The sequence below is a fragment of the Colias eurytheme genome, chromosome 18, assembly GCF_061535395.1.
Source record: "Colias eurytheme isolate Ceu_HAF_F1 chromosome 18, ilColEury1 Martin Lab GWU primary, whole genome shotgun sequence".
Classification (NCBI taxonomy): domain Eukaryota; kingdom Metazoa; phylum Arthropoda; class Insecta; order Lepidoptera; family Pieridae; genus Colias; species Colias eurytheme.
The window spans coordinates 8,891,050-8,903,852 of NC_142997.1; the positions used below are offsets into that span (position 1 = coordinate 8,891,050).

A 12,803-nucleotide genomic window follows, 5' to 3' on the forward strand; every position below is an offset into this window, starting at 1 on the left:
TTGAATCGTCCTAAGAGTTTTAATATTAACCACTAGTTCAGCAGGCAAGAGGGTAATGGCAGAACACACGTTTTTCTCGATCGAGTCACGTTCACACTGACCGAGCTTCACGCAGCAGCTTCGCGAGGCTGCTCTCTATGTGTGGACCCGCCTTAATGCGATGCCTGTTTTACGTCATTAAAAGGTTAAAAGATTGAAAATTCGCTCCGTACAAATCAAGTTTTCGTGATTAATTCGGATTTCGGAGCAAAATATCCTGAATTGTAATAACATTTTACGCCTGTTTAATTTATACACGTTTCATAGATAAGCTTCACTACATAGTATAAAACAAAGTCGCTTTTTCTGTCCCTATGTCCCTTTGTATGCTTAAATCTTTAAAACTACGGAACGGATTTTGATGCGGTTTTTTCTAATACATAGAGAAATTAAATAGGAAGGTTAGTGTATAATTAATTAGGTTTGAAACAAAGTGGGCGAAGCCGCGGGCGGTAAGCTAGTATTAATTTAAAAAAAAGCTCTACATGAAGTGAAATTAGCGTAGATCGTGAAAACATTGAATAATAATACATTAATCGCATTTTAAACTCTCTCTGTGAGTAGATAACGTATTTTTTTAATGAGAAAATATCTCTGTAAATATCTATGAGAAACTTTTAAATTTTATCTCAAAATACTATAAAAGACGTAATTCGTAACTCGTTTGCAAACAGGAAACAATTCTTATTTAAGTCATATAAAACTGAAGTAAGTTACACAGTGTATCATTTATACAATGTTGTTCGAATTTCCCGTCATTTCAAAGCAAATCTCTCTAAAAATTACTGCATGCGCCCGTACAGGTGTGTTAAATGTGGAGAACCACACAAAACATCCGAGTGTAAAAAACACGATAGAAATATGCCGGCAACGTGCGCTCTCTGCAACGGACCACATCCAGCTAATTATAAAGGATGTGAAATCTACAAAGAGATCCTTGCCAGAAGAACCAATAACAAACTAAACTCGAATTACAAAAAAGATTTTAAAACTCCATCTGAAAATAATATAATCATAGATCATAATAACACTAATAGAGAAACGAAAAATCCGAAGAAATATACTCTCTACTCAGATATACTAAGACAGAAGAATAATGAACAGAAGACTGAAACAAAACAAGCAGATAACTCTCTACTTGAACAAATAGTTATAAAACAAAACGAAAAGTTCGATCAAATCTTACAACAAATGAGTAATCTAATGGTACTCATAACAAAGCTAGTCGACAAAATGTCAAAATGACAGCTCTGAAGCTAGCCACCTGGAACACAAATGGTTTAGCGCCTAATAGAAATGAAATCGAACTGATTCTTAACGAACATAACTTAGACTTACTACTGGTATCTGAAGCACACTGTACCTCAGCTTCAAACATAAAATTTAATAAATATCAATGCTATGTAACACTCCACCCAGACGGAACTGGCCACGCTGGATCTGCAATTATTGTGAGAAAGACAGTTAAACATCATATCTTACCAGAATTTAAAACCGACTACATCCAAGCTACTACAATAGCTATAGAAGATAGGACCGGCTATATCAAAGTCTCGGCGGTCTATTGCCCTCCAAGACATAAAATTAGCTGTGAAATGTTCTCCGAATTCTTCAGCAGTCTAGGAAGTCGCTTTATTACAGGAGGCGATTGGAATGCGAAGAACACTCACTGGGGATCACGGTTAACAACTACAAGGGGCAGGCAACTAAAAACTTGTATAGACAATAATAACATGCGTGTCATTACTACTTGCGAGCCAACGTATTGGCCTTCAGATAAGAATAAAATCCCGGATCTACTCGACTTTTTCATTACAAAGGGTATGTCAACATATTACTTTAAAATAGAATCTTGATACGATGGTTCTTCTGATCACACTCCAGTTCTACTAACAGCTAGCACCCTACTAATAGAAGAAGAAAACATAAAGACACTTCATAATAAATCAACAGATTGGGATTCCGTTAGAGAATATCTGAATAATAATATTGACCTAAAAGTTTCCCTGAAGACACCCGATGACATAGAAGAATCCACAAAATATGTAACATCGCTTATTCAAAAAGCCTGTATCCTAAACACTCTGGAAAGTAGGACTTTAAAAATACCTGATAATTATCCTCACGATATAAAAAGGGCTATAGTAAATAAAAGAAGAGCAAGGCGCATCTGGCACGACAGCAGGTTGAGTACAGATAAAACAAAATTCAACAGAGAGGCAAGAAAACTGAAAGATATGCTTCATAATTGGCGAAATAAAACTCTCGAAACACAACTCCAATCGCTGACTGCAAATGCCTCGACGAATTACTCGCTCTGGAAGTTTACAAAAAATTATGATCGTCCACAGAATGCTAAACCACCAATAAAAGGAACGCAAGGCTGGGCGAGGACACCAAAGGAAAAAGCAACCTGCTTTGCCGAACATCTAGAAAAAGTTTTCCGTCCCAACAAAGAGACATTCACTGGACACGACGATGAAATCATTAATGCCCTTAAAGAGGATAAGCAAATGTCTCTCCCACCAAAACCAGTAACTACCGCCGAAGTATGGAGGAAGATAAAAGATCTTAAAGATAAAAAAGCGCCTGGTATAGATCTTATAACCAAGGAAATTTTAAAGCAGATGCCCCGTAAGGTTATAGTATTCCTGACCATCCTTTATAATGGAATTATAAGGGTTCAACATTTTCCTAATCTCTGGAAATTATCAAACATTCAGATGATACATAAGCCTGGCAAACCGGCTAATGAGGTATCATCATATAGACCCATTAGCCTATTACCGATACTGTCTAAAGTATTCGAAAAGATTTTGTTATCCAGAATGCTTACCTGCCTCGCAGTGAACAATGCTATTCCAGATCATCAATTTGGCTTCAGACAGGAACATTCCACTATTGAACAGGTTCATAGAGTAGTTGAAAGAGTCCGGAAGTCACTAGAAGAAAAGGAATACTGTTCATCGGTGTTTTTGGATATCCAGCAAGCTTTTGACAAAGTGTGGCACGAAGGTTTGCTATACAAATTAAGGCAAAATCTACCTCACAGCTTTTATCCACTTATAAAATCCTATCTTAGTGAACGTCGCTTTCAAATTCTGGAAAGTGGAAAGACATCAAACATCTACAACATCAGAGCAGGTGTGCCACAAGGTTCAGTGCTTGGACCAGTACTATACACACTTTTTACAGCTGACTTACCGCTTACTGAAAACGTTACTACAGCAACATTCGCTGATGACACAGCAATACTAGCAAGTAGTAAGGATCCGGCAATTGCATCAAAAAATTTACAAAAAGGTCTCAACGCGATCACGGACTGGATGGAGAGGTGGAAAATTAAAGCGAGCTCCTCAAAATCGGTACACGTCACCTTTACGCTTCGAAAAGAAGATTGCCCGCCTGTAAAGCTTAAAGATTCTACACTACCACACACTGACAGAGTCCGCTACCTCGGGCTACACTTGGATCGACGTTTGACCTGGAACCACCACATCAAAGCAAAAAGAGAAGAAATAAACATTCGCTACCGCAGCTTGTACTGGATACTGGGCCGGAAAAGTCGCCTGTCACTGGACAACAAACTACTGATATACAAAAGTGTAATTAAACCTATATGGACATACGGCATTCAACTATGGGGTAGTGCCAGTAATTCATCGATCTCGCTACTGCAACGACAGCAAAATACTATACTGCGAACTCTCAGCAATGCCCCCTGGTTTACTACTAATGCTGAAATTCAAAGCCACACTAACATATGCTCCATAAAAGATGAAATTAACACGCATACAAAATCTTATGTTGCTAGACTGGAGAAACATCCCAACAAATTGGCTAGCCAACTGATAAAAAGGTCCTACCACAAACGTCTTAAAAGAAAAGATGTAATCTAGCTTTTTTTCTTGAAGAGCAGTTGTCCTCACTGGAGGGCTCGCTCTACATGCCAAACTTTGCCTGACAACACATCCGCTTATAGCGAAAACCGCTGATTGCAGATGAAACAAAAGAAAAAAAAAAAAAAAAAATTTCAAAGCAATACTGCCACATTTAAAGCCTCATAACCCGTAATCTATGATCTATATCTCGCTTACATATACAACGAATTATGTCAGTAAACTTCATATTATCACACAAAATTACACATAAGTAAAAACATTTTTTCCTAACAAAACGACCTGTTTAATAATTCAGTAGGAGCTTGAATAACAAATTTTCGCGTCTTTGTCGGCTTTACACCTTTACGAATAATCGCGGTATATCGCGAATTATTTGCATAAGAAACGAGTTTTGGAAAATATTTTCGCTTTTATACCAATGTTCGTTGGGAAAATATAGACATAAGGTCAAATAGCAGTTTTTGATCTTATAGTATTAAAATACATTACAAAGATATTTATCGAAATTATCATTTAATTCACAGGAGCAGCTTTCTTTTATTATTGTTATTTTATAGTAATCATCTGTATTAATATTTAATATACAGGGTGTAATCGTTAAGTGTGCACAAGCGATTATTCCGTAACTATTGCAGATATCAAAAAACTTTAAACTGATATCGAAAGTACTTAACCTAATGAGTAAAATGGCCATAATAAATTTTTAAAAATAAAACGAGAAATAACCAAAAATGTTACATTAAACGCTCCCATACAATTTATTTCCCATACATTTTGTATTCATAGTAGATTTTCGAAGTGACGTCCTTATTGTGCAATACAATGAGGAGGTCTATTTACAGTTTCTAAATGAACTTCCCTCCAAATTTGCGAAGTAATTAAAGCAGAAAACCAAAAAAACAAAAAAAAGCTAAAATCTTTCATATTAAATGTATAGGTTGATCCAAAACTAATGATAATTGGGTATTTCCTGTGCACATAAAAATATAAAATAAATGTTTTATGCTTGCTCATGTAATCACTAAGTTATCACAAAAAAATTATATCTACAGGCCACGTTTCCAAGTATTAACATTAATTTTAATGTGAACAGTGCGAGCCAGAATGTTTCCCGACGAAAAGAAGAAACAACGATTCGACATTTAGAGGGTGAATTTCTAAATTTTTAATGAGATCAGGATAATTTTTTGTCACGATTTGTGACCATGGGCGTTACCTGGGTTCACCATGTTTATGCTGAAACCAAGAAACAATCAATGGCCTGGATGCGAGCTTCCAAAGTGACGGTGAAGATTTTCAAAGTGAAAATTAGTGGGATAGATTAAAGCCGTAGTTTTTTGGGACGCTGAAGAAATGTGGAATATTTTAAGAAGGTAGCCACTACTACACAGGGCTCTTACTACACAGACCAAATTAAAAGATTGCGGGTAGGTTAGTAAGAAAAAGAGACATGGCAAACTTCGGTCTTGAATGTTGGTTCACCAAGACAACGCACCAGATCACAAAGCGTCAGTTGCGATGGCTGCCAATCAAAAATCGGCATTGAAAATGCTTGAACACCCACCCTGTTTGTAAGATCTAGCTCCTAGTTAATTCTATCTCTTACCTCGGCACAAGAAACACCGTCGATACAAGATATTTTAAGACGACAGCGAAGTGATGGCCGATTTTGAGGGGTTTTTGTAGATGAAGTCAAAGTTTTTTTTTTTTCTAAGTTAAGGAAAAAAAATATCGAAGTATATTATCTAGTTAGAAGACTATCTAGAGAAATACATAATTATTTTAACTGTAATGACCTTGTTTAATATTGATTATCATTACTTTTGGATCAACCCATGTACATGGGATATTCATATCTCATACTAAATGTATGGGAGGGTTTAAAGTTAATTTTTTAGATATTTCTCGTATTATTTTTAAAAATTTATTATGGCCATTTTACTCATTAGGTTAAGTACTTTCGATATCAGTTTAAAGTTTTTTGATATCTGTAATAGTTACGGAATAATCGCCTGTGCACACTTAACGATTACACCCTGTATACTAAGTACCTATGTATAAGAATTTACATAAATGAAGGGTATTTCATTAAGCATGAGTCGATGTTTTCGGCCTGTGGTGGCCACGTCCTGTAAGTGACATCTATCAACAATAGATTTTAATGTTTAGCCAATTATGCTAATTATTTACCAAGTTTCACGAAAAAACATCACACTATAAAGTAAGGCATGTAACTTCGCGCTTTCTTAAGACATTCAGATAATTTTGTACCTATAACAACGGGTCACCATGAAATTTGACTTTGTTTGCAAAGCATTAAATTTCGTAGTTTAGGTCGTAATTAGACGGAAAAAAAATATATGGCATGAAAAACTTTGCTTTTGTGCTTAGAAGACTGATTGAAGGAAATTTTTAAAAATCTCGGATTTTAATTTTTGATTGAAAATAAAACTATTGAAATAAAAATGTTTATTATTTTTATTGAGTTTTACTATCAAATTAGCTTACAGAAAAGTTTAAAAATAACTTAAAAGTGCACACTTTTACTTTTTCTTTTATGTTCATAGCTACTTTCTCTCAATAAACCCCAAATATAGTCGCCTATCATGTTTTCATTGTATTGGCCTTGATAGCGTTGTTCAAAATTGATGATGTCCTGATGGAAACGTTCTCCTTGCTCTTCGGAATAGGCTCCCATATTGTTTTTAAATTTATCCAAATGAGCATGCAGCATATGTACTTTTAATGACATCCTGCAGCCCATGGCCTTAAAATTTGTAATTGGAATTTGCCTTACCTTCCAAACACCTTTTACAATATCTACAAGCAATATGTGGAGCCCATGGCTTATCTTGATTCCGTACAGGACAGTCAAAATATGCTTCATAGGCTTCACAGAGAACGTGAGATGTCTTTAGTTCATATTTCACGTCTCGAACTTTAATAAATTGACCACATATAAAACAAAATGCATCAGCATCGTATTTGCACTTTCGTGACGACATTTTAAGTTATTCTGGGCTTGAAAATAATACCTGATGGTTGTTTATCACTCGGGTGCCATCTAGCGGCACAGTGTAAACGTTAATATCCCACTCTCACCGCGCGGTCTTTTTAAAAATATTAAAATCAATTAAAATTTATGAAAAAATTGAAAAATTAGTATAATTATTATAACTATCACAAAAGCAAACTTTATACCGAAAAAAGGTATTTTCTTTTCGTTTTTGTGCATAACTAACTGGAAAATAATAGTATAAACTTTAGGACAAAGAACGAAAATTTTTTTGTTGAATCGTGTAATTAATTAACTTGGTGAAACGCGTCTTTCACCAAAACAAAACAACACAAAAGGAGTGAAATAGGGGATGGGAAATTTGTATGAGGATTTACTAACACGCTAAAGTGTGAAAAGTTAGTCTAATATCGAACAAATCGTTTGTCTTACGGATGGCTGGATTTTGACGTTTATCTCATAAGAGTTATGTCAACAAAGAGGCAGTAACGAAAACAATAATATTGACGTTAAGCACTTTAAGCTTCTTAGAAAATACCGAATTATATTGTAGGGCAAGTTGTTCCAATAAATTTTATTCATTTTAATTACTAATGTTACTTAGGATTACCTAATTGTTGGTAAGGGATACCTATAATGTAGGTAATCATCACTATCATAGAACATTGTTTAAATTATTTAACACTAGGTTTCCGCCCGCGGCTTCGCCTGCGCAGGCAAAGAAAATCCCGCATAGTTCCCGTTCCCGTGGGATTTCCGGGATTGCGTCATTTTCCTGGGATAAAAAGTAGCCTATGTCCTTTCTCGGGTATCAAAATATCTCCATACCAAATTTCATGAAAATTGAAAAATCAAATCATATCAATTTTTCATTGTATTTTTGTATTGCAGTGCTTTTACGTAGATTATTTGCGAATTTCAAGGTGAAAAAAACAATATTTTTTGCCGCATTTCAATTGAAAAGCTGGACATTGAACAACTGACTGCTTTTAAAAGTTGTCACAGTAGAGAGGCTCAATACGATTTTTAAAACGTAGCGGTGGAAAATAGAAACAGTAAATTCGACCTTCAGATAAACCATTTTATCTAAATCTCATTAACGTGTAATGATGCAACGTTTTATGCTTTTTCTTCACGAGTATTTTCTACTTTGAATAGCAAAGGAATAAAAAGAACGTCATTTATCTGTGATTATCATAGAAAACCGAATTTAAATGTATAAAAAAGTTTTGTCAGTCTAAAAGTTCTGTTGTTGGATTTTTTTAATATGCAATTTGTAACAAAAATTTTCATACTTGCAAATTTACACGTATGATTTACATTTGTAAAACCACTTTTTTACAGCTTAGGTTTACAGTATCTTATTTATATGTACCTATTGTATTTTGCGAAAGACTTTAATTAACACATAATATTGACAATCTGTGTCAAAAAACCTTGGCTCAAAAGTTTAGACAGGTAGCCTGTGATTTAGTTACTGACATCGCCTTAATCACGCGAACGGCGAAGCCTTAACAACATTATCAACAAAAAAACTGTACGTTTTTTTCTTTTTCGTTTCAATGGACAATGACTATTAATTTTCTTTATTACAGAGAGAGCTAAAATCTCCACTATGAGTTGAACCAAAATTGCAGTACTTCTGTCACATTATGAATCGTCGATGTTAAAATGATTGCATTTTAAACGATAAAACTAAATTGTCTAAATTGCCTATATATTGTCATTTTTTACCAGATTTTTTACTCTTAGAACAGTTATCCATTAAAAGAAAATGGCGGCAATAAAATACACATTGATAGCCATTTAAACTTGCTGTGTGTTACCATGAGGCATAAATTATGCATTGCGAAAACCCACCGTTCGAAGTTGAATCAATGTTTTATGTGAAATATCGAACGCTTAGGATTTATTTCTAGATATTTCCACGTGATAGGTATCTTGCTAGTGCGTGGAATAGAACGAAGTTATTACATTTAGATAATATATGTAGGATATATTTCGACGTAGAAAATGTAATAGGTATTCCCGAAATATATTAACCTACCTAATCCTTAAGTTTTGATAATGGAAAAAATAGCATAAGTTTCATCTTTATACATTTACCTTAACTTGATTCTGTAGGAAAATAGGCGAAATTTTGGATATTAATAACTGTATAATTAATATACTTGGTTAGTTATTTACAAAGTAAATAATGATATTATTATTAGATGAATGAAGAATGCGAAAGTTTGTGAGGATGTGTGTGTGTTTGTTACTCTTTCACGCAAATACTACCTACTGAACCGATTACAATTAAATTTAGCACACATATAGAGGGTAACTTGGATTAACACATAGGATCGGTTTTATCCCGGAAATTCCACGGGAACGGGAACTATGCGGGTTTTTCTTTGAAAACGCGCGCGAAGCCGCGGGTGGAAAGCTAGTATTATTATATAGGTAAAAATCCTTTAAAGTAAAGCAGCTAAAACTTTTAATATAAAACCGGATTAGAGAAGTATCTTTTTACTACATTATACAAATAAAAAGGAATAGGTATTTGGTTTTCTGTTACAAATAAGAATCTTGAATTTCCTCGGAATGGTGAAGCGTCAAATTGCCAAAATCAAATACAAGATGTCCTCTGTCAATTTGAAGACACGAGTGTATTTTCACGAAAAGATTTCCAATTTTGTGATCAAAATATGAAGGAGAGTTAATCCATCTTTGTTTTGTTTTACATTTTATGGATAAAAATAGCTTGATTTGTTTTTTCTGTAACGGGAAGTAAATGGGTAAATATTTTTCAATTATGATTTATATAATGTATCTTCCGTGTTTGATATAATACTGTAGATAATGGTTATCGTTATTTATGTTAGAAATTGAAATAACATTTTTAAGTATATTACAATATTTTGCGAGCTTTTTCCCATTTTAGCTAAACTCATTCTTTCAGTTCGTTTAAAGTTATTTTAACTCGACTTAACTTGTCATACTTGTTTCTTATAATCACTTTAATAGAAAAACTAATGATCAGATCAACATTTATTATTTTAAACAAGCAAAATACTTGAACATAAGATTATTAAGTTAAAAAAGATTGGACTCTAGTCTCCAACGGTGAAACTAAATGATAAACTACCAACACCTATATATTAATTTTCAAAATAATACAAATTTTCAGTTTTTCCTGTGATTGTGACATCATTTTGAAAATGCTAGGTGAAGAACAGTCACTAAAATTTTGTACATTTTATTTCTCAAATGTCATCCATCAAAAAACTATAAGAACATCTCCTTGGATCCTGCTCTTTAAGCTTTTGCTAAAAACTCAGCATTCCGTGAAAGTCAATTGGTTTCGTTGTATCCATAAAATGAACAAACGAGCGAAGCAAGAACACCAATTAACTTGATTCATAGATATAATTGAAACAGGGAATACATTTTGTATCGATCTCTTGTAAATCAACATTGTTTTTACGCGACTGCAAGAAGACTGAAAGAAGTTTTTCGAGTCTATGTTTCTTTGGCACGCCCTATAGCCCAAACGGCTTGGCGTATTTTTATGTGAATGGTATCAATAGATTAGTCTTTGTCGTGAGAGTGACACTGTGTACATCAGAATAAAAAAATATCGCCAATATATTAATTAATAGTAAAATTATATAAATATCTTTTTAACTAACGAGAAAAGAGTATTGCAAATATCAGGTTTCTGCTTTATGTTGCATTGTTCCTAAAGGAATGAACGGTTTTATCGATAGTTAATTAAGATTGAATTACGTCATAGACAAAGATAAGGTCTTTAATGTGACTTCAATTAAAATTTAAAACCAGTCGTCTTGTTATTGAGAAACTTTTAAATGGAATATATTTTATCTATGTAAGTATTTATAAAGATTCCAGACCTGCCTACTTAGTCAATCACAATATTCCGTTATGCGTAATTAAGATTGTAGGTATTTATTTTAACAGAATTATTAAATTACAGAAAGGTAAGCTTATTTAAGGTAAGATACTAACGAGTGGAGTAAAAACATATTTTTTAGCCTCTTCAGATAAATTAGGTTACGTAAATCTGTCAAGAGTGATATTTACGACGAAAACCACACTGTTTTTCGTCTCGCCGTAATGTGGCTCTTGGGAATACATTTAAACTCACAAACGCTCTTTTAATATTCCTTTTGTTTATGTATCAAATGCTATCACTACATAGTGTAAAGCAAAGTCGCTTTCTCTGTCCCTATGTCCCTTTGTATGCTAAATATTGAAAGCTGCGCAACGGATTTTGATGTGGCTTTTTAACAGATAGATTAATTCAAGAGGAAGGTTTTAGTATATAATTTAATAGGTTTTAGGCAAGGCGGGCGAAGCCGCGGGCGGTAAGCTAGTATAATATAAAACAAAGTGTATTTAAAAATGAGTCATTATATTGAGAGCGGTAGCTTAGTTTCGTTCCATTTCTTTAGTTTAATTTATATACAACATAAAATTGTAACAATTATTAAAATATTGGATTGAAGAAGTACCGTATCTTTAAATCGCTATGAAGTACACCAGCTAATAGAATAAAAGCAAAATAATTTGATATTACAAAATAAATTAAAAAAGTAAATAAACGACTAAAGCAAGTGTTTAGAAAATTAATAAATTAGAAAATAAGATTCATACCACCGATTAACTCGGGTTCCCCGAGGTTCACGTAAAAGAGGACATCCTTTTCGTAGCTATCTTCCTCCACGATATGCAGAGGGATGAATTTTCTGGAACAAATCAAAGTAAAAATTAATATTTAGTTCATAAAATGTGTAAAATATAAATTACAAAGTTTTAAAACCTGCAAATGTGTTCGTTATTGTTATTAGTGTAATATAATTTACTATTTATGACGTCGCATTCCCAAAATAGTGTATTACAGACATAAGAATGAAACGATATATTTCTTGTTGATTTTGAAAATAAAAAAGATGATAAAAAAGGGCATCACATGTTTCTTTCTTAAAAAAAATTATAATAAACTAGCGGTCCGCCCCGGCTTCGCCCGTGGTACATATTTACGTTTTCTCTACATAAAAACCATCCTCGTACTTCAAGGAATATAATAAAAAAAGAATTATCGAAATCGGTTCAGCCGTTCTCGAGTTATGCGCTTACCAACACATTTTGCGATTCATTTTTATATATAAAGATAGGTGAATTCACTAAAACTCTAGGTAGGCTTTCTCTTTAAATATTATGTAATAAGGATTAGTTTAAGTACTTAATTTATAGATACCTACTCCCAAAGTTCACAAGGATAACAAAACAAACTTCCAACAGATGCAAACGTACTAACATAAAACCTTAAACAAACACGAAGTTAAATTTCACCAGTAAGTCGTTTTATAAATGCAAAGATAATTGAATCAAATACAGTAAAAACAGACGTCTAATACAATTTGCGATACGACTTTGTCTAATTGAATTTCTGTATTTCGTTCCACTGTGAGTGATATTCCTTTATATGTTCGGTATTTAAGACGATTTGAGATGATCAAATAACTCATAAGAAAAATATGTATTAATTTTATTTACAAAGAAACATGTGTTGTAATTTTAAGCTATTGCATAGCTTCTATCGCGGCCTTGAGCGCGGGGACCGAATCCAGAAATTCCGTAACGAAAAAACCTCACGCTCCCCAATCCGACGGGCGCGGAGGTGTGGCTTGAAGGCACGCTATGCAATAGCTTTACCGCGGCAGTCCCCGAGTGCCACACGTCTTTTTTTAATATTATGTTATAGTTTAAAATATAAAAAGGAGATTATATCATTTTTTTTCATTTTTAGTGAAACCCTTTTAGCATAGCTGTTAAACGTA

At 33.6% G+C, this 12,803-nt stretch overlaps 1 protein-coding gene across 1 annotated transcript in view; it reads right to left on the minus strand.

Annotated features, from left to right (window-relative positions):
• Calx (sodium/calcium exchanger 3) overlaps positions 1 to 12,803 on the minus strand; it is a 106,594-nt gene that overhangs the window by 15,588 nt on the left and 78,203 nt on the right. The window contains exon 2 of the mRNA XM_090112179.1: positions 11,617 to 11,708. Within this exon, the coding sequence (XP_089968305.1) occupies positions 11,617 to 11,708 (92 nt within the window). The remainder of the gene's footprint in view (positions 1 to 11,616; positions 11,709 to 12,803) is intronic.